This window comes from Formica exsecta, unplaced genomic scaffold (genome assembly GCF_003651465.1).
Source record: "Formica exsecta isolate Colony F162 unplaced genomic scaffold, ASM365146v1 scaffold442, whole genome shotgun sequence".
Lineage (NCBI taxonomy): Eukaryota > Metazoa > Arthropoda > Insecta > Hymenoptera > Formicidae > Formica > Formica exsecta.
In genome coordinates, this window is record NW_021851656.1 from 352,888 (window position 1) to 377,046 (window position 24,159).

At 36.8% G+C, this 24,159-nt stretch overlaps 2 protein-coding genes across 3 annotated transcripts in view; both read right to left on the reverse strand.

Annotated features, from left to right (window-relative positions):
- The window catches only part of LOC115240560 (fibroblast growth factor 18-like), a 139,444-nt gene extending 119,531 nt beyond the window's left edge, over positions 1-19,913 (reverse strand). The window contains exons 1-2 of the mRNA XM_029815788.1: positions 18,957-19,913; positions 18,491-18,534 (exon numbers count right to left, since the gene is read on the reverse strand). The gene's annotated coding sequence lies outside the window, so the exon portion shown is untranslated. The remainder of the gene's footprint in view (positions 1-18,490; positions 18,535-18,956) is intronic.
- Positions 19,914-21,985: 2,072 nt separating this feature from the next.
- Positions 21,986-24,159, reverse strand: part of LOC115240558 (RNA/RNP complex-1-interacting phosphatase-like) — a 53,734-nt gene continuing 51,560 nt past the window's right edge. For both annotated transcript variants that reach the window (XM_029815783.1, XM_029815782.1), the window contains exon 10: positions 21,986-23,984. In XM_029815783.1, coding sequence (XP_029671643.1) covers positions 23,194-23,984 — 791 coding nt within the window. In that variant the 3' untranslated portion in view covers positions 21,986-23,193. The remainder of the gene's footprint in view (positions 23,985-24,159) is intronic.

Below are 24,159 nucleotides of genomic sequence, written 5' to 3' on the forward strand. Positions count from 1 at the left end.
TAAGGGTATAATTTTGATATTATATTTTCATCAAGAATGCAATTTTAATATTTATGTCTCTTATATAAGTATATGACAGTAGAAAAAATTATGGATTACTATTAATTTTATTATTGAATATGATGCGCCTTCGGTGTCGTCTTGTAGTTTTACAACTTGGGATGATCCAACACTTCGGCAACGAAAAGCTTCTCGCTTGAGTTTGAAATAGTAAAAATAGAACGCGCGATAAAACTAATCTTGTAGAATGAAAGAAACAGAAACAAACGTTGAGCGATTTTTATAAGGGTATAATTTTGATATTATATTTTCATCAAGAATGCAATTTTAATATTTATGTCTCTTATATAAGTATATGACAGTAGAAAAAATTATGGATTACTATTAATTTTATTATTGAATATAATATTCATGAAGGTGTGTAAATATATCTCGCTTTGAATCATTATCCGCAAACTCGTAATTATATAATCGTTTATTCTTCTCGGTTAACATTCTTTCTATGCCTGCGGCTCACTGGGCGGGCGCTCCATATCCGCAAATCGATTTGGGCAATCGCCAAACTCGATTGCCGATATCGAGGGTCAAGATCCGCAAGACAGCGCAATGTATGTTTGAAGTAAACTCGATAGGTTTAAGGGATTGGCCAAAACGTATCTTTATCTTCCACGGACAAAAAGATACCGACATATTCTGCACGTGTATCCGTAGATATGTACGGGTCACTGTGCCACAAAGTTTACAGGAGTTAGTCCGAAAGAATGCAAACCACGTGCCTTACACTTATATACGCGCGCATCACGTTAGAGTTATTTATGATGATACCTGTACGCGAATATCGCATTTGATTTATGTCTTCAACTCGACAGTGGTATTTTCAGAAACAACATGTAATGCCAGCGGCATAGTGTATTTGTTCATTGACTTATTCCTACTTTTAACGGAACGACTTTTAAATTATTAACTATGTCAGAAACGTGACAGCAATAAATAAAATCTGTAATTTTACGTATAAAATAAACGATTTCATCATTTAAATCAACTAATATCAATAAGAATATCGTATCGGAAAGTCTTAATATTATCTATTATTCGGCTACAGTTACAGCTTGTATCTACCTATTGCGTAATAAACAGTCACTGCACATCACATAAATTATGCAAATCGATGATAAAGCCGATGATTTAGTCGATAAACTGGATCGAGCGTTGGCGACCACACACGATGCGCGCCTCGCGCCTCCGATCAAAATTGTACGTTACATCGTTGTTATTCCGCGAAGTGAATTTTTACAATCGCCGCGAATGATTTACGAGTTGATTAATATGTTCGAACGTTGATTAAAGGCTGAGGAATCTTAAGGTCCAATATAAAGTTTAAAATAACATGCATAATATGGACTTAAATTGCCTCGCGTTCGTGACTATGACAAAAAAATAGAAAAATTTACAACACAAGTGTAACATATTATACGAAACACAACATGTATAAAAAAAATTAATGAATTTGTAACAAACGCAGTCGCTGCAAAAGGCTTCTCAAGTAAAATCTTCTATCGACAAGAATCATTTTATTAAAATTACACGGACATTATAAGTTTCTTTTGTTACCGCAAATTTTATTTCTTCGTTTCGTCCGTATTTATTTTTCCGATACCGAATTATTTAGAGCTATTCGCGCTTTTACATAAAAAAATTAGTTAATTAGTAATAAGATAATTATATCCATTACAACACAAAAAAATATACTTTACATTAATATAAAAAAATATCAATAAATTAGATATCTGATATCTCAAGCCGTATATCAAAAAATTCACGTACAGAATCAATAAAAATAATATATATTTGCGTGTATGAATTTATACGTCTACATATACGTTGCAAATCAATAAAATTCGTCATAGCGTTATACTTATATACTTATATCTCTCTGTGATCGCATTTCTTCTTTATTAAATGGCGCTCGGTTGGTTTTGCGTGAAGAATGCGCGATATATTCACGAGCTCGCGAAACCCTCTTCGTCAATTTTTCTTATTTTTGGCCGAGGCACACTATTGTGATCAGCATTCTATTTCTGGCCGTCGAATTCTAATTTTGCGAGGGCGTCAGTTGGGAACAAAAAACTACGAAGAGAAAAGCGTAGGCGGACGGTTCATTCGTTTCATCGTGTTTCGTTCCGTCCTGCTCTTCCTTGAAGATTTAGGCTGCGCGTATGAATAACGACGTAAAAGAGGATCACGATGAAGTCTAGCATCCCCTGTTCTTCGAATTTTACGCAAGATACCAATTTGTTGACACACAGAGCTTTTAAGCATCCACAAAATTCATACGGCGCCATCGCGTGGTTTATTTAGCAGAATTCTTGCGGTTACCACGTTATTATTTTTTTCTGGATCACACGTTTATTTCAACGCTCACATTATTTTCCTTTGGAATTTAAATGTCTATTGATCGTGTCCTCATACTTTAATAATTTGCAAAACCGCATGTTAATTATCTTTTTTCCCTAAATGTCTGTGCCTGATGTAATTGTTGCATACAAAAATGGAAAAAACATCGTAAAAAATATCACCTTTTTAAATTTCTTATAAACGATTTGTACAATCTACGAAATTAACTCTTGTCAGAACGGATATTACGAAACAGATAATAAGCGAGATCAAATGTGATCATCAGACATTATTTACTGACGCGTAAGAGTTTGTCTTCATAATGCCCAGTGTCCGATAACCACTGTGCTGTGACCTTCCTCGAGTGACCTCTGACCTTCAGCATTACCGAAAGACCAACGAGATTCGACTAATTTCACGAATCGCCAGCGACAGACGGCGGATACTGATACTGCTCCGCAGACGGTATTCCTATCGCGATACTCCCATCATCGGCTCGACAATGCAAAGGTTATCGGCAATGGCATAGAGCCAGAAATAGCAGACGGTGTATTGTGTTTAGTAGTGTATAGGATATCCGGACGATTCGATTTTTAGAGGTGGGGAAGTTCAGTTCGTGGGTAAGAGTTTCAGAGAGGGGATAAATATTCATAATGTTGTATATACCGATGCACGAATGGTACTCACTCGTATTATTCTGATTTTAATCTAGAAATTTTGGTGACCCAAGCAACCGTCGTTTTTAATTATACAATCAAAAAGTCAATCCCAGTTCACAGGGTTTTTATTATCACAGGGATATGATTTTTTGCATCGCCAATCGTCGTTGAGCCTTATTGTTAGCAAACAATAGTTGCAAAAATTCTACGTTTTATACAATTATGATGATTGATATTTCGATAAATTGCCATTATCGGTCTTGATAAAAATCATTTATATTATTCGTAAAAATCGCGTGTATTTACTTTAATATGGAGAGTTATAAAGAAGCATATATATATATAAGTCGCCACGTGTAGAGGATTTACGTCAGACGAGAAATTCTTCCCAGACATATCGACGCGGGTTTCATTTCGTAGTATGCGAATATATCACGAGCCAATAATATAGTTTAGGATAGTATTAGATTAAAACAAGTTTTACATAATATTGCACAATGCAAATTAAACCAAAGTACATTAATATAAAATAAAATTTCATACCAAAACAGTTAATTCTGTAAAAGTAAAAATTTCAAAAGAAAGTATTTTCAAAACTATTTAGTAACTCACAAGTATAATGTTTACAAAATCCCCGTTACTGCAAGTAATTACTTTTATATATTTTCAGTAATTTAAAAAAAAAAAACATGTGACTTTTCTACTCCAAAATTGCGTATGCTGGTGCAATCGCAGCCCGCTTTACATTAAATAAGCAGTAAACATAAAGCTTATGTTTTTCCAAACAAAATCTTTCAGATGCTTACCTATATAATAATATGTATAGTAAGGTCGACATCCTGTACCCCCGGTCTATCACGTAGTTGGGCGTATTCCGTTCACAGCAATTGATGTAATCCTCTGAACACACGATAGTTCTCGCGCGAATAAACTCGTTGCGATGCACGATGCGACGCGTTTTCACTCCCGAGGACATACGCCGGGAAGAGCCCGAAAGCTCGCTAAGGAAGTCGCGGGTAACATTGTTCGTGACGGTGGTGGACGCGGGTGAGGGGATATCCCAAAGGAATCTTAACGTTTTATCCTATCCGTGATAGGGGGAAGGATCTCCGTTGTACACAAAGAGAGAGAGACAATGAGAAAGAGAGAAGAAGAGAGAAAAAGAGAAGACGCGGGACCGCGTCAGCGGCAACCCTTACGCTCTTACGCCCACACTTATGAATCAGTGGATGAATGAATCGACTTTGCCCCACTTTTCGGCGCGTGGGTGTAACGTATCAGTCGGCTAGTCTGACATTTTCGCGCAACGGCGGCAACGGCAGCCACCCTTGCCGGCAGCAGTGGCAGCGACAGCAGCAGCAGCAGCAGCAGCAGCAGCCCGGCGGCGACGACGTGGGCGTTGCTGACTCTATATCTACCCACGTAAGTAGACGCTAGTCTAGGACGCGACCACGCAAAAATCCATTTCTACAATCGTCCCGTTTCGGCGGAAAAACAAAATCGTCGTATCGCTGCCATAACAGAGCCACCATTAACCGCCACGTCGCATCTTGCGTACACACATTTATTATCGGGCATTATTTGACGCGCGATCCGTCGATCGTGATCGATAATTGTTGGCGAATCATGTTATATCTGTACGATTTCTCTCTCAAGGGCATAATAAAGCGTCACGTCGCGGATAAAATTGCGATAAACTCGATGGGGCAAGCAAAACAAATAGTGTTCTAGTAGATTCTATTTTCGCGTAACAATAAAATATTTGGTTACGAAAAATTTTTAATTTATGTAGCCGACGCGCGCGCGGAGTTTATGTTCTTTTAATGCTATTTCGCGAAGGACCTCGATTTGTCCACGTCATTATGCGCCAAGCTTTTCGCATTCTCGTTGCGGACGCGCGATAGATTTCGTCAGCATCTCGACCTACGCGCGCTATCGACGTCTTTGATGGTCCGTAACGTGTGTCGAGTAGAAATTAGAAACCGCAGCTAATTTCCCGTCCCCTGTTTTCATGCTGTTGGAGAGGGAGCTATCGACTAAACTCGAGAAAAGTCGTCGTAGTGCATCGCGAGATGCGGTCCGATTAGCGTTGTAGTGGTGAGCGTAGCATTCAATGACGTCAACGGTGTCCCTGTATCCCAAGCTCCCATTAACTTCGACCGAGAGCCGAAAAATATAAAAGGAAATTTCATGAGCAAGATACCGCGCTGTGCTAGCTCTCTCGTCCGCGATTAATCCGCCGTTTCTCGTTAATGCTTCCTTCACCGATACTGGCATTTTTGCGATGGCCTTTTAACCTTGGACCGCGGCAAATGTCACTGATCGATATCATTTTCGTCGACGCATTTTTATCGCCGTACATTCTGCGTACGAGACACGAGCAAACGTGAGATGTGCGGACAGTTTTGACAATGTCACTTTATTACAACGTGAAAATCGATAAAGTGACATAAAGTGGTCGTATATAATGGATGTAAAAAGATCTTAAAAGTTACTTGACGTTAAGACAAAGTTCGCGTGACACTTGCTGTTGTGTATTTTCATTTCACAAGTCGATTATATAATCATATAACTATCAACACGAGGTATATTAGTAACTAATTAATTAATTAATTATATTAATAAATAGTAAATAAAAAATGTTTAATGTTGCATGTAAGTACTAAACGTGTCGCGCGCATGTTTCTCGCCAATTTAAACGACACTCTCTAGAAGCACTACTAACGTCGTCTTCGTAAAGAAATCAGCCACGTGCGACGAGGAATTACCGTTTCATTATACGGGTGGCAAGGAGAGGTATAGGAACAACGCGCGAAAGGAGAGGTAGAGAGTTGAGGTACAGGCCCCCACAATCGTAGTAAGCATAAAATAAACTCAGAGACGCATGGGGTTCTGCGTTTGCCTCACGCACGTACAACGTGAGAGGTATGTAGTTGCAAATAATAACAGTGATTGTACAGCACGTTCCAAGTGTCATTTCCTATTCAAGAATAAAATAGTTTTAAGCTGTTCGCAACATTATGTTTCTTGTTAAATATATTTTTGCTTCAAGAATATTTCCATGGAACGTATGTTCAATCATAAAAATAATTGTAACAAAACAAATCGATATCTAAATTAATATCTTATTATCTCTCTTAACGTTTCTTCATAGATCATATTAAATCTTAATTCATTATTAATAAATTATAAAAGATAATATAGATTGGATTATTTTTGCAACGAAACAATACGCGATGTATAAAATCATATTTGGAAAATCCTATATAACGTCATGGTACGACAGCAATGCAACAGCGTTATTTTCAAGACGATTACGCGACGGCATTTCTAACCGTTGTATTCCAGATGGAATGTCAAGTGCGAGCTTTACAAATGAACGATCGAGGCATAGCAGAAAAGCAAACAATAGCCGGAAAATTCTTTAACTTTGCACTCGCCTCTAGACACAGACTCGCTATCTGGCCGAAACCGGCGTCAATGTCAAAGTTATTCATCGCGAATTACAGAGACGAAAGACTCTTTATGTGCAAATGAGCAATAAAAGGGGAATGCAATCCATCATCGCGATGCGCAACGATCGTCAAACCTCAGACGGTGGCGTCAACACGACGCGAAAGACGCGAGAAAATAAAAGCGCGTTGGCTTCGCCTTTATTCGCAAAGTTATCTACGATCATGAGACACGTTGCGTGAAAATCTTTATTTAGCGTCCTCCCCCTGGCAAATAACGATACGAAGAAAGAGATCTAGCCGAGCGCAGCATCTATTGTCGATTAAAGCTATACACAGAGCCATTTCGCGTTCTCAGGCGAACGAATAATAAAGCAGAAGCTGGCTCTATCGGTCGTTGCGGTCTGGCAGAATATTCAGAATATTTATGGTCAAAATCGGATGCGGGAAAGCCGAGGGTGATATTACCGCGGTACGTAGGCGGCGTAACGCGACGCATAACTCTATTCGTTCGCCATCTATTCTACAACGTATATCTATATCGTTGTGAAACGTATCCGAAGAGAAAGAAGAGAGCTTCCACGTTCTTGGATATTGTGCCATTCTCTTCGATAGTCGTACATAACTGCGCCCCCTTCTCTTCAACGGGCTTGCTGTCTCATTCTCCGTCGCGAGCTCGTTCATTCAAAACGTTAAATCAATGAGTGTTATTTTTGGCGAAACCCGGCGTCTGCGGACATACACACGTATAGCGATCCTTACGTAAAAATTTCACGTATTCGAATTCCATGCGCTATTCATATGACGTCTCAAATACATCAGTGTGATTATATTTCAATCCAAATCTTTAACGCGTGCAACATAAAAGTATCAAAGTAGCATAAATAGTAATCGATGCACTGTATATTCTTTACAAAAAACACGATTTATCGACAAAAAACTTTAATAATTAATTTTAAAAATTAATTAAAAATCCTAATATTTTTAATTACACTCAAAAAAGTGGTATAGCTACTAAAATGACAAGTCAATCTATAATATTTAATTTACAATAAAGATGGAGTTAACACATAGTCAATATATCTACTATTATATAATATTGCTGCTTTAAATGGCATAAATATTTTAAAGAAATTTAATAAAAATTTTATATTCTGATATCGGAGGGGAACATTACTTTATAAAGATTCAAGCAAACACTAACTCCTCCGCCAAGCGGAGGCGTATCTTCCTTTCGCAACTGTGCGTTAACTCTATTGTTCTGCCTAAGCCGACTTCTCAGTATCACATCCCTCTTGGCACATGTAAGAGGGTGTGTACCGTCTTATTCATCGTTCGATGCGCGAAAAATCCTTCGGCAATTCATTCGCGGTTGTTACGAGCCTCACAATCGCGAGTATCACAATCGCCACAAATAAATATAGATTCTGAAACGGAGCAACACACGTTAAAGATGAGAGGTGCAGACGATTCGCACGAGTATATACGAAGCCGACAGGTGGAATTTTCGGTTCTCCAAAGGACCGGTTCTCCGCTCTTCGAAGCACGCACCGAACTTCGCGCATTTGTTTATGACGCGACGATTTGCTTCGGTACCGCGTAATCGCGCGATTTCTTTTCCAATTAAACGAGCTTAATGCCGGTGCGCCTGACACACGAGAGGGAGAAAGAGAGGTGAGATGGCGCAAATTAACGCGTCGTAAAATCCTCTGACGTTAATAATGACATTACTACGCCGTCTCGTTCGAAGCATCTCGAGGACGTTCGGCGTGTTCGAGAGGGACGGGAGCTCGTCCAGGAAATCGGTAACCGCATCTTACACTGACCAGTCCGTTAAACGATCGTCGACGGACGTCGCCGATGTCGTTGTGTGCAAGTCCGTGTCAAATTACGGTCTCGCTCGCCTCGCAAGAGCGGTTATTTATAGCCTCGCCGCTGGTATTTCTTTATTTGCCTCATTGAGATTGTTAGCGTACGCGATTCAATGTGGTTTCTTCGCGAAGCGAAGATCAACGACGAGTATCGGGGGATACAATTAACATTGCTATCGAAGCGGATAATTAAATTAACGCGGTGTAATTCGATAATGGTTTTCCCTTTTAACGATATGCGACGCGTGATTGATGTCAAGGTAATTTGACGTATTCGTTTCGGCTTTCTGGTCTTAAATATGACCACACATGCAGCGAGTCGCGCGAAAGTCGCGTGACTTAAAGTCAGTAATATCGCAGCTAATGGAAAAATGTATCCACAAACTAAATCAATTAAACATATTATTTCGAGTATAATTCGATAGACAATAGACACACATAATTACTTTCTATCTAAAAAATATATGAAACCAAAGAAATAAATATTGCTAAGAAAAAATAAAGATTTTGCAAAACGATATTTAAATAACCGAATAAAAGATATGTCACCCGATGGAATAAAGAATGTAATTCTTTGCGACAGCGCGCTTCTTTGTAGGGAGATTAAGTAATGGAAAAATGTATCCACAAACTAAATCAATTAAACATATTATTTCGAGTATAATTCGATAGATAATAGACACACAATTACTTTCTATCTAAAAAATATATGAAACCAAAGAAATAAATATTGCTAAGAAAAAATAAAGATTTTGCAAAACGATATTTAAATAACCGAATAAAAGATATGTCACCCGATGGAATAAAGAATGTAATTCTTTGCGACAGCGCGCTTCTTTGTAGGGAGATTAAGATATCAACGCGACCATAGGATCTCTCAATTCCTAGCCGTCTAATTTGCCTATCCTTCGAAGGATCGAGTCCGGAATTAAATTAGCGGGAAACGATAAAGCGACGCGACGCGACGCGCAAGACGGAGCCTCAATAGGATGATGTCGCGGCGCGGCCGTGAAACCGGTTGCGTGGAACGTGCGTAAACGCACGCGCGCGCTGGCGCATGCGGTCGTCGTGCCAGCGCGTGTGCGTGAAACCCGTTGACAGCGTGGTGAGCGATGGCTTGTCAAGCTAGCTGCCGCTGACAGCTAATGACAGGCGCGCACGCACACGTCCGAGACCACACACAATAGCCGTGCGCGCGAACGAATCCTCGCGACTACGCAACGACAGCACACACTGTGTTCCTTTTCGGACGATGTCTAACCGATTCATATGATAATGGCGCGGGTCCGCTGTCCTCTATCTCGCCTTTATTAAGTGCACCACATCTGACCCATTTCGCTTGTCAGTGCGGCTCCAGGAATTTCTCTGAGTCATCCGGTCCGCGTACCACGCACCTAATGCGCTCCTCTCTCCTGGTGGATCTTACAAGCGTGTCTCCCCTTATCATCTTCCTTCGAAAGTCCGAGTTGGCCGACGATGACCAAGGAACACGTAGGGGAACTCGAGAAGTGTCCCACTCTATCCGGATATCCGGATTACTCTGCGAGCGTTTGTTCGAAAAGAATCTGTCAAGGGTCATGTCTCTTCGGGTAACGTAACGTTTTTTTAAAATCAAACGCTTTTCAATAATTCAATCATTTAAAAAAAATCATAATTTGGCATCTAATAAATAACACTATAATTTTAACAGCAATAATAATAATATTTTGTCATGCTCTATTTACGAATGTCTCGTTGCAATATAATAAAAGTTTTATATTAATATTTAAGAATATAGTATAAATATACGCGCGACAGAGATTATTTGACGTTATTATATTTTTACGACTCCAACACTCTATTAGCCCGATTTTTTTCTTAGTTCTCGTTACCGCGGAAATAATAAACCAATGGTCCGTAGAAAATCGGCCAACGTTATAAATCCTAGTACTGTTTGTTCAATAAAACGTCGTACGTTACGTTCTATATAACAAATGGCGATAGTTTTATAGAGAAATATCATGGGTTTAATGACTTATATTTCCAGAAATCCCAAGCACTTCACAAATATTTCAACGACATTGCGCGAATATGCGAAAGCTTACGCAAGAGAATATATAAACGTAATATAAACTCCCACGACATTTCTAAATGAAAAATCTGACCTACTGTACAGAACGATCGACACATACGCGGCATTTTCCGGAACAAATAAACGCGCGATATTTCAATAGACAATTCGATTGACCTTTAACAGGAACATTGACAAATTGAACAGTGTTTTCCAATATAGCATTTCAGTCTCTATGAATCATTTTTTTTTTTTTTTTGTACTTTTTATTTTCTCCTTTTGTTCATTATAATATGATTTTATTTCCAATAGATTGTTAAAAACATATTGGCCATTCTTTATATTTTATATAGTAAAAGTAAAATATCTCACATCACATGTTTCGCGTAATAAACAGCAATATCGATTCAATAGTGCCGCTTTAATTAAGCGTTGTAAACATCATTCTCTCCCTTCTCTCTGTAATCGCGCATATTGGTCATTGTCAGTGTTATCGCGAATTCCAGCGCACTACAAGTTCAAAGTTCCGCGACGACGATGATAATATAAACAGATGTTCTCGGCAATAATACTCGTTATACGAACGGCACTTCATACCAATCCCCGAATTGCTAATCATCGGGCTTGTTTCGCGGCTTCGTCATTCGCAATGGATAGCCGTGGTTATTCGGGTTGGAACGGGGTGGAATGGAGAGCCGGTCGACGGGAGAGAAGACCGAAGGGATCGGGAAAGAAAAAGAGGAGAAGGACGGGCTGTCATAAATTTAAGCAACAATTAACATTCAGAGTTAAGGCTTGTGGGAACGGGCCATTAGCTATGCGTATCTGTAACGCCGTGAGCGCAGAGAGAAGCGCCGCGTTGTTCAACACGAACAAGTCCGTTTTGGCCCTCGCGAAGAGGATTCACGCGCCGCGTGAGAGCAGATGCGAATAGATGGGCCACGAGGAAAAATGAAAAGGAGCGCGATGCATCGCGTCGGGGGTCAGAGGTTAAACTGTTCTCTCAACGGCATACCTGATTTATTAATCATCCGATGCCGCAGGCTACCTAAGTTATTATCCTCTCTCGCCTGCCACTTCGTTTCTCTTTTCTCGAATGGGAGCTCTCTGCTGATCTCTCTGATATGCCGCTCCTGTCAACCGATCGAGAGATTGCTCTGCGTCAATTAACGTAACGAACGTACTGTGCATTTTACGAAATTGTTTATTCTTGATCGAATTAATAGTTAGTGATAATTTTTGATACACCGAGTTTATCTTTACGCAAAAATATTAAATAAAAATATTAGATTAAAATAAACTTCTTCAAACTTGACTTCTTTTTAATTTCCATTTTTAATAAAATAAAAATAAATCATAACTAAATAAATCGAATAATTTCCATCATTTTTATATGTCGCGGCAATTTCAAGCGAGTCTCACGACGGAAAGCAAATTCTTCATCCGTTCGGTCGACGCCTCTAGATAAACGCGTATCGATTATCGGATCGAAGTTGGCGCGACGAATTCCGTATTGATGATGCGAAATATTAAATTCGGAAACGGAACCGACTTCGAAAATCGAAGTGGTAGGTGAATTCCCCTCATCGACAGAACTCCCTAATAGAGACGTCGATAACAGTTCCGGCTGTTAATGCTGCATTCCACGCGTGTGCGTGCGGCAAGATCGTATCTCATTGCCATCGGTCGCTACTCTTTTGGCGCCGAGGAATCATTTCAATTACGCATTCGGCCAGCCGCCGCTTGTTCGGCGGATCTGATATCGACGTACGCAGCACCAAACCTGTGACGCATCTCTCTTTCATCCCGCAATACCTCTACCTATATCCTAGTCTCCTGTTCTCTCGTCCTCAGCTTCTTGTTCGCAGGTTGGTTGAAAGAAAAGCAAAACGCTTCTTTTCTATTAACTCTCTGACTATGGAATATTTTTAAATGAGCTGGGCAAAATGATTTATATCTCTCTATATCTTAGAATATATTGATGATAAGTACAAGAATATAATAGCTATTTTGATAATATGAGAATTCCTATTTTTAAATCGCTTGCGAAGATATTATAGTTATTATATTAAAATATAAAATTCAAAACGATTAATTGCTCTCACAATCAGTTTATAGATGAAACTATAGGTATTAATATAATTAGCAATTTTTTTTTTATCGAACCGTGACTTTGAAATGCTAAACGAAAACCGATTTGGTATATAATACAAGATAGACATCCTTAAAATGATTTGTTGAGTGTGTCGTGTGAAGGATATAAAAATTTATATTTGCTAAACGGAAAAAATTTCTCGAATTTTGAATCTTATTTCGAATGGTTGCGTTATAATTAGCTATAAAAATATTTCGTTATTTTTTTAATACACAAAATATATTAAAATTTTTTATAATAAATTCATAATTATATCTCGTGATGTGTGTTGCTCTTACTAATAATAATATACGATTATATCTATTCTGAAGAATCTACAAATTGTACCGTTGTGTGAGCGCCTTGTACAAACGCGAGGAGGTTTCTTCGCAGCCCTTTTGAGGCTACACCTACGAAGAGACAAGGTGTTCTCTTCGCCCTTTCTCTTTCCCCGTTCCACACACCGACACCATCATTGGCCATGCATCACGCTCTTTGTGTAACGCTACACCGTACGCGTTTATCCGAGCCTACCCGCACGATAAACATCGCGCCGTTATCGATATCTGTCCGTATCGATCAAAGGGCTCATGGATAATAAGACCGTCCAACAATGTCGTGGGAGGCGGGTATCGGGACCATCGAGACAATGTCGCCTCTCCCGATCACAATTGTGGCTATCGCTTCCTCATATTTACGCGAGACATGTACCTTTGATCGTTCCCGCTGAGATATACAGACGAATATTTATTGCTGAGATTCGTATAATAGAGAAAAGTTAGTTTGCGCAGGTAATATTAGTTTTTAACTCGCCGGTTAACAGTACCTACCTCAAATCGGGAATAACTATGTTATAAGCATGCGATTTATTATTATGTACTCTATACCTCTAAGATTATCATCCCTTAATTGTCATCTAAATTGGATAATAGTTAGTAAAAGCATTAATTAATTAATTGGGTATTAAAAAGCATTGAATATAATTATGTTCGCAGATGCAGAATAAGTTTAAACGCGCTTAATATACATAATAATATAATAATAATGTAATACGAATATATTGTATACGTAACACGAAAAATACTTTTCTGTATTGTAGTTTTACATCTTACCACTCATTGTCTTAATACATGATGATATGCTCTTTTAAACTTGAAAAAGTAAGATGTGCTTACCAAATGACAAATTCTCTTCAAAAATGATGAGGCCGTCGTGAAAAAATTCTGTTTACCATGCCACTGATCATGTTTGTCGGAATCCCGGTGAATTTAATTTTCGCGAACGATGCATTTCGCGCGCGTGAATTACGAGTCTTGTATCACATACACGTTCCACGTATATCCAAACGTCCATCAGCGATGCGATGCTTCATAAACAGCAAAATCCAAACGCGATGGCCCGCGGAAAAAATCGGTATGTTCCTTTCATATGTACGTCGAAACGTATCGGTGATATCTGTTCCGCAGTATCCGCCCATTCTACTACGGGTCCCCCATATGGCGCGCCGACTCGCCGACAGCAGACTGTTTGCGCTGTTAATAACGCGCGTTAATCGCTAATTACACATCGTCTTAATTATCGGCTCGTTGTCCGGGACGGGCGTATAAATAGCTATAGCGGAAAGCGGGTGAGCGTATTGACGTGTGCGACGACGAACTCTATCTACCGATACCGAGGCCTCGACCGCGAGATTACTATTGTTCAGGATAATACTATTGACTTATCACGTTTAAATTATATGATTTATATTTGGCTTTCTAACATAAATAAACATTAATGTATTAGTTAGTGTATCTATTGCACAGATATTCAAGAAAATACAGTTAATACAATGTTTTTTATAATCTATCAAATGTAGGCATTTATCGCAGTATAACATTCCTGGACGTTCTGACTATGCGATGGAGAGTAATATATTCTATTTATCTCTCTTATATTCTCTTTTCATGCAAATTTTATACCATTTAAAATTCTACAGAAATTTTAAGTAAATTATCATTTTAATTTTAATAAATTTTTGATTATATATTTATTTTTCTATTTATTATAAACTTAATAATATAATGTAATTGATATAATTTAAAGTTCATATTTTTTTTAAATGCGTTTACATATAAATGTAATGTATAATTTTCTATACAGTGCATTAAAGAATACGTTATATTAGGCTACAACTTTTGCAATTTATAATAAAAATAGTTTTGAAAAAAATAATCATATTTACATAATTTTTTCATTTCCGATATTTTTTCAAAGTTATATCTGGTATTAATATATTTTTAATAACAATTTTGGAAAATTGATACTCTTAGAGATGCAAAGTTATGTATTTATACAGGTGGTCATTTCTGATCACAACAATCGTAAGCCGTCGAAGCCGAGATTGTGTAAACACGACTACAGATTAAGCAGACGAATGCGGCGCCACCGTAACGCTGACGCAACATGTAAAGGGGTAATAAACGAGGTGGATATGTCTCGCGCGCGCAAAACCGAACATCGTATCATCTCGATCTTTATTGCAAACACGGACAAATTTATTCAAACTGATTAGAATCGAAATGTATCGACATTTATAACATACAAAAATGTTCTAAACAATATTTATCGTTATTTAAAGAAAGAAAAATAATTTTGAAACACAGCAATGAATCAAACATTTTAATATATCCCACTTTCAACTGACATCATACTTACTGTATATGTGTACGTTATAAGCTGCAATTAATAAATATTTTTAAATCGCTTTATTAAATAGCGACTTCCTCTTTTCATACTGAAACGGGAACCGAGAGGAATTCAGGCAATGCTGGAAGGCCGATACTGAGAAAGGCGAGGAGCTCGCGGACCGGCTCCAAGTAAAACGATGTGTGTGTGTGTGTGTGTGTGTGAAGACAAAAATAAAAACCAAAATAAACGAAATCGAAAAGGACGAGTACGCGGAAGAGAGCAGGGGAAGAGAAAGAGAGAGAGAGAGAGAGAGAGAGAAGGTTCGCAAAATCACTGTGGGCCCCGAGGTGGACGACGCGCGCAGGGCAATAAATATCATGCGATTAGATCTCCGATGCTGCCGCTGTTGGGGTTGGTTACGAACGGAGGGAGCAACTATTAATCACTCCATGTTAATCAAGCCAGCCGCTAAGTAGGCCGCGCCGCAGCATTAAAGTGCACTGCCACGCATCGTATTGGCGTGCCAACGAGACACGCATACATATATGCGCGCTTCAAGCGCGGTACATAGGCTAGAGGAGACGGAATTAGAGGTAAGAGAGAGGAGGATACAGAGAAAGATGGAGAGAGAAACTAAGCTCGAGCTCACACGGGTCTCGTGTGTGAATTAGCTTTCAGCCTCCTATTATTCGACTTCGAGAGATCCCTACCTTAAAAGATCTGTACCTATCTACCTACCGCATAGCACGCGCGCGTTCCTTCTCATTTTTGAGGAATTAATCGAGACTAATTACCACGTCGGACGAGAAAGAGTTCGTTTTGCCGGTCCCTCCGGCAGTGAATTATAGTATTTAATCTCCACGAAAAATAGATGAATTAAAAGAAATTCGTAGAAATTTATTTTGCGAAATTATGAATTTCTCTCCAAAAATAAGATCGATATTTTTTTCTACTTTATTTCTATTTATCTGGATTATAATAATTAAAAAATAATAAAAAATTTATTAATAAAAATTAATATACGTACAAATGTTTTCTTTTAATTATTTATACAATTTATAACTATATATATTAAACAATTTTTGAACTAATTATTTGTAAAGAATATAGGATAAACTAGTTAAAAATTTTTAATTTTTTTTATCAGAAAATAAACTCAATTTCGCAAAATATATTATTGCAAATTTCTTTTAATCTATCTACTTTTTTCTAATTGTTTTATTTTGCAATTCATTATTGATGCTATCAGATATCTATGATTTTAGAATTTCTGATAGATCGCAACTTTCAATAAAATGTAAAAGAACTGATCACAAAAGAGAAAACTAAAGAAGGAAAGAGAAACAGAAAGGTCTTTATGGACTTGTTTGTCCTCTGCGGATTTTTACGAATTATTTGAGAAGTTCCGTCGAGACGCATCCGAAAGATCGTTTCGGACAATCACACGGTAGTTAGATCATGCAATCTCCTCATTTGCAGTAACCGTGCATCGCTTACGATTCTAGTATAATAGAAATTTCCATGAATATTTTAAATCTTGACTCAATTCAACACTTATTTAACAATCATCTAATTAAATCATAATCGATTATACTATGTTATATTTTTTATATGAAAATTTTAAAAATTTTAAAAACATTAAAAAGTCTGTAATTATGTGTGTCCAAAACTTTTTGTAAATAATTATGACATAAATAATAATAACCCACATTTTTTTATTATTAACTCAGACAGATTTGCTCCACATGGACTCTCATATGCTGTTCCACTTTCAAACCCTCTTTCTTATCCGATCCTTACCAATTCTCATGTCACGAATCTCCTCTCTTCTGCTTAAAATAGAGTTTATACAAACACCGATCTCTGTGTTTCCCGGTTAAACTCCGCTTCTGCTATCCCCCTCCGATCTGATCGACCAGCGTCCGGCGCGGGCCGAAACAAGGCGGGTAGTCGCGCGAGCAGCACGAGACGAGGGCGAGGTAGACGACGTTGTACAAAAGTAAATAAAGTCTCTCAAAAGACTGAGAAAATATGTCGATAAATCTAATGTCTAACTGAGATAGGTATTGAGCACCGGGAAAATAATTGTCTCGCGTGCGCAGCTGCATTCAACGATCGAGATGGACGATTATTTCTCGTGGCGCCAGTAGCCCGCACCAGAAGTTACTTTCGGATTGTCTCCCGTGAGAGCAGGGATCGTGGCGAGAAGGGCGACGATCTTTCCACCTCTGAGAAAGTTTTCGAATTCCTTCTATCCACGACGACCTCTTTTCATCGTCGTCATCATCGTTCCCTCCCCCATTCCCCTCCTCTCTCTCTCCCTCTTGTTACTTCTCGACATTTACATTCAAAGTGTGCCTGCATTAAGATTATGAGTATAACTCAGGCCATAGTATTGATTTAACTAAACCTAATAATTCACGAGTTGTATTCTATTCTATTATTCCGAATGTAAATAAACAATCCGAGACCGCAAAAAGAAAATATAATTTTAATTAAAATTAAATAAAGTTTGTTTCTTTAATAATATTCAGATATATCAAATATGTATATTTCAGGTCCAAATTTATTAATCTCTTTATCTATCCGTCAAAGAAAGATGTATTATTTATAAAGATATATTGTTACCTAAAAATTATATTTCAATATGCATCAATTAAGATACAAGATATTCCGTTTACTATTGATTCTTGGCAATACGCCAAAATGCACTACCTGTCATTACAAGTAGGATAACGTGCATCTGTGATCGAGGGAGAAGTGATATGCCAATTAAATACCCATAAGCACGCTTAATTTATGCCCCTTCTATCATCAAGTCTCACTTTTAAGGCCGCCGGGTAAAATTCTCAAACTCTAAGGCGTTACTCACGTGTGACGCGTGCAATTTCTCGTGGAATTATTCCACGCACGCCAACGGCAGTTCGTGATATATGGCCAAGCGCGCGCGAGACGTGTCCCTCCTACACACGTGACCCCTGACTCCGGTCCGAATATTGAATCACTTTAATATCTTGGAACGAGATACACGATGTGCACGACCAGTCATGGCTCGTCCCAATCTTCCAAGCGTACGTTCAATTACGTTCGTGCCACGTGCGTACCTGCCTATGTAATCTTAGCAACGACATCAAACTATCAAGCTACTTTACCACCCAGTATCCTTATAAAACATTTATCGGACACTCGTGCTAGTGAGCATGAAGTAATTCCCTCGAGAACAAATTTAAAACGATCTATATATAATAATTATCACTCACCGTTATGATGCGCAACAGCGGAGTTGTAGTACATTATGTTGCATCTGTAAAATACACAAATATATATCCAGATTATATATAATGTCCAAAAAAATTAATAATTTCAAAAATAATAATTGTGTACAATTATTTTTTTCAGTTGTCTTTTAAACAAATATTTAATAAAAATCATATAATTTTTGAAAAATATTATTTTAATTACAAACTTTTAAAACATACAATAGATAAAAATCTGATTTTTATATAGATATAATCTGAGCAATTATAAATTTAAAATAAATAAAGTAAAAATATTTTCTCTTATAAAATATTTTAAGTAAATATTAATAATTCTAAAAATATTTTTTTTGAATGTTGTAAAATCTAAAATATTTTTTGTGCGTTGTATTACAGAATAACGCAAAATGGATTATTACCGCGAAGATAAAAGCAAGCAATTAATTTTAATAATAAATAAGTTACTCACTCAATGGTTGCTCCGCCGTTGCCCGATGCCATCCAGGCCTCCTCCTCCTCTCTTATCCTTCATAGCATTCACAAAATAATCACTCGCGAAAATACTATTAATTACACGCGCATGATCGTGATTATCAATAAAATATCTCAATTGCGCGAACATTGCACGACACTTTCAACGTTATTCGAACAGGGCGCACACTTTACATTGCGAATTGCGACGAGAGAATGGAGTGAAAATTATCATTTATAATTGAATATCCTGCAGCCAAATTCACGCCTCGCTACGGAAGCATAACCTCATAATGATCAATAATATATGTTCATATTATAACATAAGTGAGCAATACATGTTTTAATCAATTATAACGATGTAAATGCGTTTCGACACTCGATCAAATTCGATCTATTATATATTTGCAACATTTCGTCTATGAAAAATTTGAGAGTGACAGCAATAATGTGACCCTGATACTGTATATGATACAGCATACACAGTCAAACATTAATTAAAACGCGCGACGAAATATCAAAAAATACATAATTGTAATTCAATATTACACGCGCAATATATTTCACACGAGTAAATATCGCGGAATATATTACTAACGCTCGACATATCACGACTTTTTGTTACTTCGATCACTCCATCCGCGATTCGTGTAGTACTACGTTTCGTTTCATACCTGAATATAAATCGCGTGAAATACCTGCTTTGATGAATAACCGTTATCTCGACACATTTAGGAGTCATTAATCGCAACAATTAATTAATCGCCCGGTTTGATATTCGTTAATTGTGTAATAGGAAATGATTACTTTTCAAGATTTAATACGACGACACACACGGAGCGCGACGCGCCGTGGCTTCCCTACTCGAGTCTCGTCGCGCGAATGACAAGGCCACCGCGCGGAATGTAAACACAACGCGCTGTGTTTACATACCTTAGCCTTGAATACTAAACATCGTATAACTCGTGATATTTTATCAATATTATGAAATATTTAACGCTCAATAGAGATTCAATAGATATTTTGCACGATTTATATAATACTAAAATACGAACCGAAGCTAATAATATATAATATTGTGTGTGTAAAATAATATTAAATTTCTATTTTGTATATTTTTTGAAACGTATCTTAATTAATCATTGATTCGAGTCGCAATCATATCGCAAAGTATCAAGCTCAAATTGTCAATATCTAATTTTTCAATTATTGCCGAAATATCGCAGCTATACATCGGAATGAATGAATTCCAATCGAGCAGCATTACGACGCCCGTAACTGATAAGTACAATCATTATTATATATTATTTTTGTCAATCGCGTATTATATATAAATTCGGTTTTGTAATTTATCATTGTAATTTATCAAAACGTATTTCGCAAGTTTTATTAACTATCAAAATCTGTCGTACAAACCAAAGTCGATAAACTTATAAAATTACGAATATTATTATCTACAAATATTTATCTTTAATTTTATATATCTTTTCATTTATTTTATACTGCCAGCATATATTATTTATTATCAGAAGTTGTATTGCAAGGTGTGAATTTTTACGATTTTCGAATGAAAATCCTAATTCTCCTCTTGTTCTCTTGTCGCAATAAAGTGCGCATCGCGTTCAATTAATATCAGGAGGGTGGTATAACGTTCAACATGATCGACATGTTCTGTTTATAATTACGATCGTGCGCGCGTAATCATAATTAACTGCGTTTTCGCGAGTTTTGTGAGCACCATAAAGGAGCAGCAAAAGATAAGAGAGGAGGAGGAGGTATCGAACAACGGTGGAGCAACCGTTGAGAATGAATATTGCTCATAACTTATTTATTATTAAAATTAGATGTTCGTTTTTTTATCTCCACAGTAATGATCCATTTTACATTATTTTAATATAATGTAAAATGCAATGAAATATAATGTATATAAAATATTTGAAATATTATTAATATATGTTTAAATTATTCGTAATAATAATAATATATATATATATATATATATATATTATTGTTAAAATTGCTTAGATTATAAAATTTAGATTTTGTATTTTTATTATCTTTTTTTTTTAATAAATTTTTTTCAAAAACAATTTTTTTATTGAATATTTGTTTAAAAGACAACTAAAAAAAATTGCGCACAATTATTATTTCTTAAAGTCATTTTGGACTTTATTTTAATTTCAATGTATTTGTATTTTACAGATCAGCATAATATATTACAACTCCATTCATATCATGCCGATGATATTATTTATAGTGTGTATAAGAAATAATGAAAGATTCAAAAGATTAAAATCTTTCTTTATCAGTATATAAAAACTTGAATTATATTATTTATGTTCTTATGAATTGCTTAATATATTTAAATTTATTGTTATAAATATATATTTTTATAAATAAAAATATTTTTATATATAAAAAATTATAAATTAATAATCAATTTATTATAAAAATTGAAAATTTTATAATAAATTAAATCAAAATTAGTAAAAATATTTTATGAGTAAATATAATATTTTATAATCCGAAATCTTCTCTCATACATGCGTATATATATGAAAAATTGTTAGCGGTCATACCTGTTTTTTGTATTAAGAATGCAAATAGTGTGGCATTCTCTTCGATGTTCCGCATATAAAAAAAAATAGTTTTTATAAGAATCAAGGCTGAAAAGAACTCGTTATAGATCGAAATTTGCATGCGTACATATATAAACGTGCACGAGTATTTATTTATAAACAGTCTGTTCCGGATTTTAATTATTAGCAAATTATTTTTCCATCAATTTGTGATAATTTTATCAAATTATACGTAACAAAATTTCGCAAGCAGGTTTGCTCAGTGAATTAGCGTATTAGAGAATTTTTTCTTTTCGTTCCTTTTTGCCAAAATGCTGCAAATTCAATAAGTGAATCTTGCTCTAAACATTAATTTTAAAATTATATTTCAGGTTAATATATGTATGTAAATAAATCTAGATTTTTTTTTCAAATACAAGGATATAAAGAAACTTTCGTAAATTTAATCATTATAGTGCATATCTCTTATATCTAAATGCACACATTTTATTTAAAATTGTACATAGAGTTACTGTCTGTTCTACTGTGTCCATTCTGTTTCCATATCTTTTGATTTTTTGACAATTCACTAATTGACTTAAATAATGATGTGTGCGGATTTGCAATTTGCATAAAATAAACCAAAAATATCAAATATTTAAACTGAATATTCTTAATAATGTCGGATCTCATAAAAAATTAAAGACATAAAATGATACTTAATTTATAGATATATTATACCATTTATAGTATAGTAACTTTAAAGTGAGTCGTAAGCAGTGAAACATAAATTCTTTCTATACGTAATATTTCACTTTCCCATTGAGAATAAAGATTGCATATAAACAAGATAACAAATATTCCCAGCGAACTTCTGTTGCAATCTCATGATGCTGAATGTCTCTCTCTAACAAATAATCCTAATCAATTTTAAAATAATTGAAAGTATGTAATTTAATCAGCTAATAAAATAAAAATTAAATGTAAACACGGTTATTAATAACTTAACATATAAAATTTACGCGCATGTTGCTTTTTTTATTAAATGTGTCTCGATATGCGTGTAAATTCATATGTTAAAGGATTAATAACATCGTTTATAAATAGTATATGCATGCACATATGCACATACTAATATTTATTATCTTTATAGAACAGCTTTTTATAAAACACTGATCTACGAACATACTTTTTTTGGGAACGTTGATTTTACAAAAAGTTTGCACACAACATACATATACATATATGCATCCATATACATGAACGCGCGCGCGCGCGTCATAAGTATATATGTGTATATATGTACGTAAATCATAAAATAAAGTAGTACTACTAGTCATAAGATTTCCGACAAAGTGTGTTCACTCATCAATGACTCATATAAAATACAAAGTAAAATAAAAAATCTTAGCAAGAAGTATACGTGTTAGTGATATCGAGTAGATGTAGCACGTTACAGTTCACACACAATTCGGATCTGTTCGAACTTTGTCCAAATTAAACAATAATCAATTCGTCGCGCAAATTGAATCATACGACGACCATATCATACTTGTCACAAAAAGCAGCATCTTTGCCGCTCGTCACAAAGTTCTTTGCAGATTTGTCAATCTGAGCATTAATGTTACACGGAAAATCGTACGTTTAAGTATCATCGTATTCCTAACGAATACATGGTCACTTGGTTTGATTAAATCGTCCCTTCGTTTGCCGTCGTGATTGCGTGGTAATCGAAGTCGTAAGTAAATTTTCCTCAAACGTATCCACGGTGAAGTCCTGCTCTTTATGTACTTTAGGCATGATTCTGCTGGCCGGTCCATTTCGCCTTAAGCGAATATTTATTGCGCGCTCCATGATACCGTTTCTAATTTGGTGCTTTTTTTTCTGCCCATGGAGCTGCTTAGCCGTTCTGGAAGGCAGAGGTGGCGGTGGCGGCGGCGGCATCTTTGGCGGCGGCATCTTCGGCGGCGGTAATCGTGCAGCTGGACCGACCGGCAATCGCGGTGGACCCGCCATTCTCGGCAGACCTGGCATACGCGGCGGAAAACCAGGATGCGGGAAACCCGGTCCGGGCGGGGTCGGCGGCATCGCCGGACGCATCGGCGGCGGTCCGTACCTGAACGGCCTAGGCCCGTAAAGCGGTGGGCCCATGGGTGGCGGAATAGGGGGCATACCAAGCGGAGGAGGCATCGGTCCAAATCCCGGCGGGGGGCCCGCGAATCTCTGAGGTGAAAACGGACCGCCGTTCGCGAAACTTCGACGAGACATCGCGTATCCCGACGGTCCCATCGATCGACCTGCCAGGTTTTTAAATGACAAGCGTGAATTCCTCTTGGTTGGAACTGCGGTAGGACTCTTCGACCTCAAAACGACTTTGCTCGTATCGATCCTTTTACCGCATTGAAGCTCTTTCAATGCGGTGAGATAAATGTCGCGTTCGATGGGATATCCGCGTGCGTCCCCAAAAGCTAAATACAGACAGAGAGAGTTTTCGTTTGGGCAATAAGCTTATCAATAGAACGATGCATATTTTTATGCAAAATATAAACTTATTGATTGTCATCGTCAACTAACCTATCTTAATGTTCAACGTATCTCTAATTATCATATTTCTGAATGAGAGACTTGTAGTGATAAACAAAA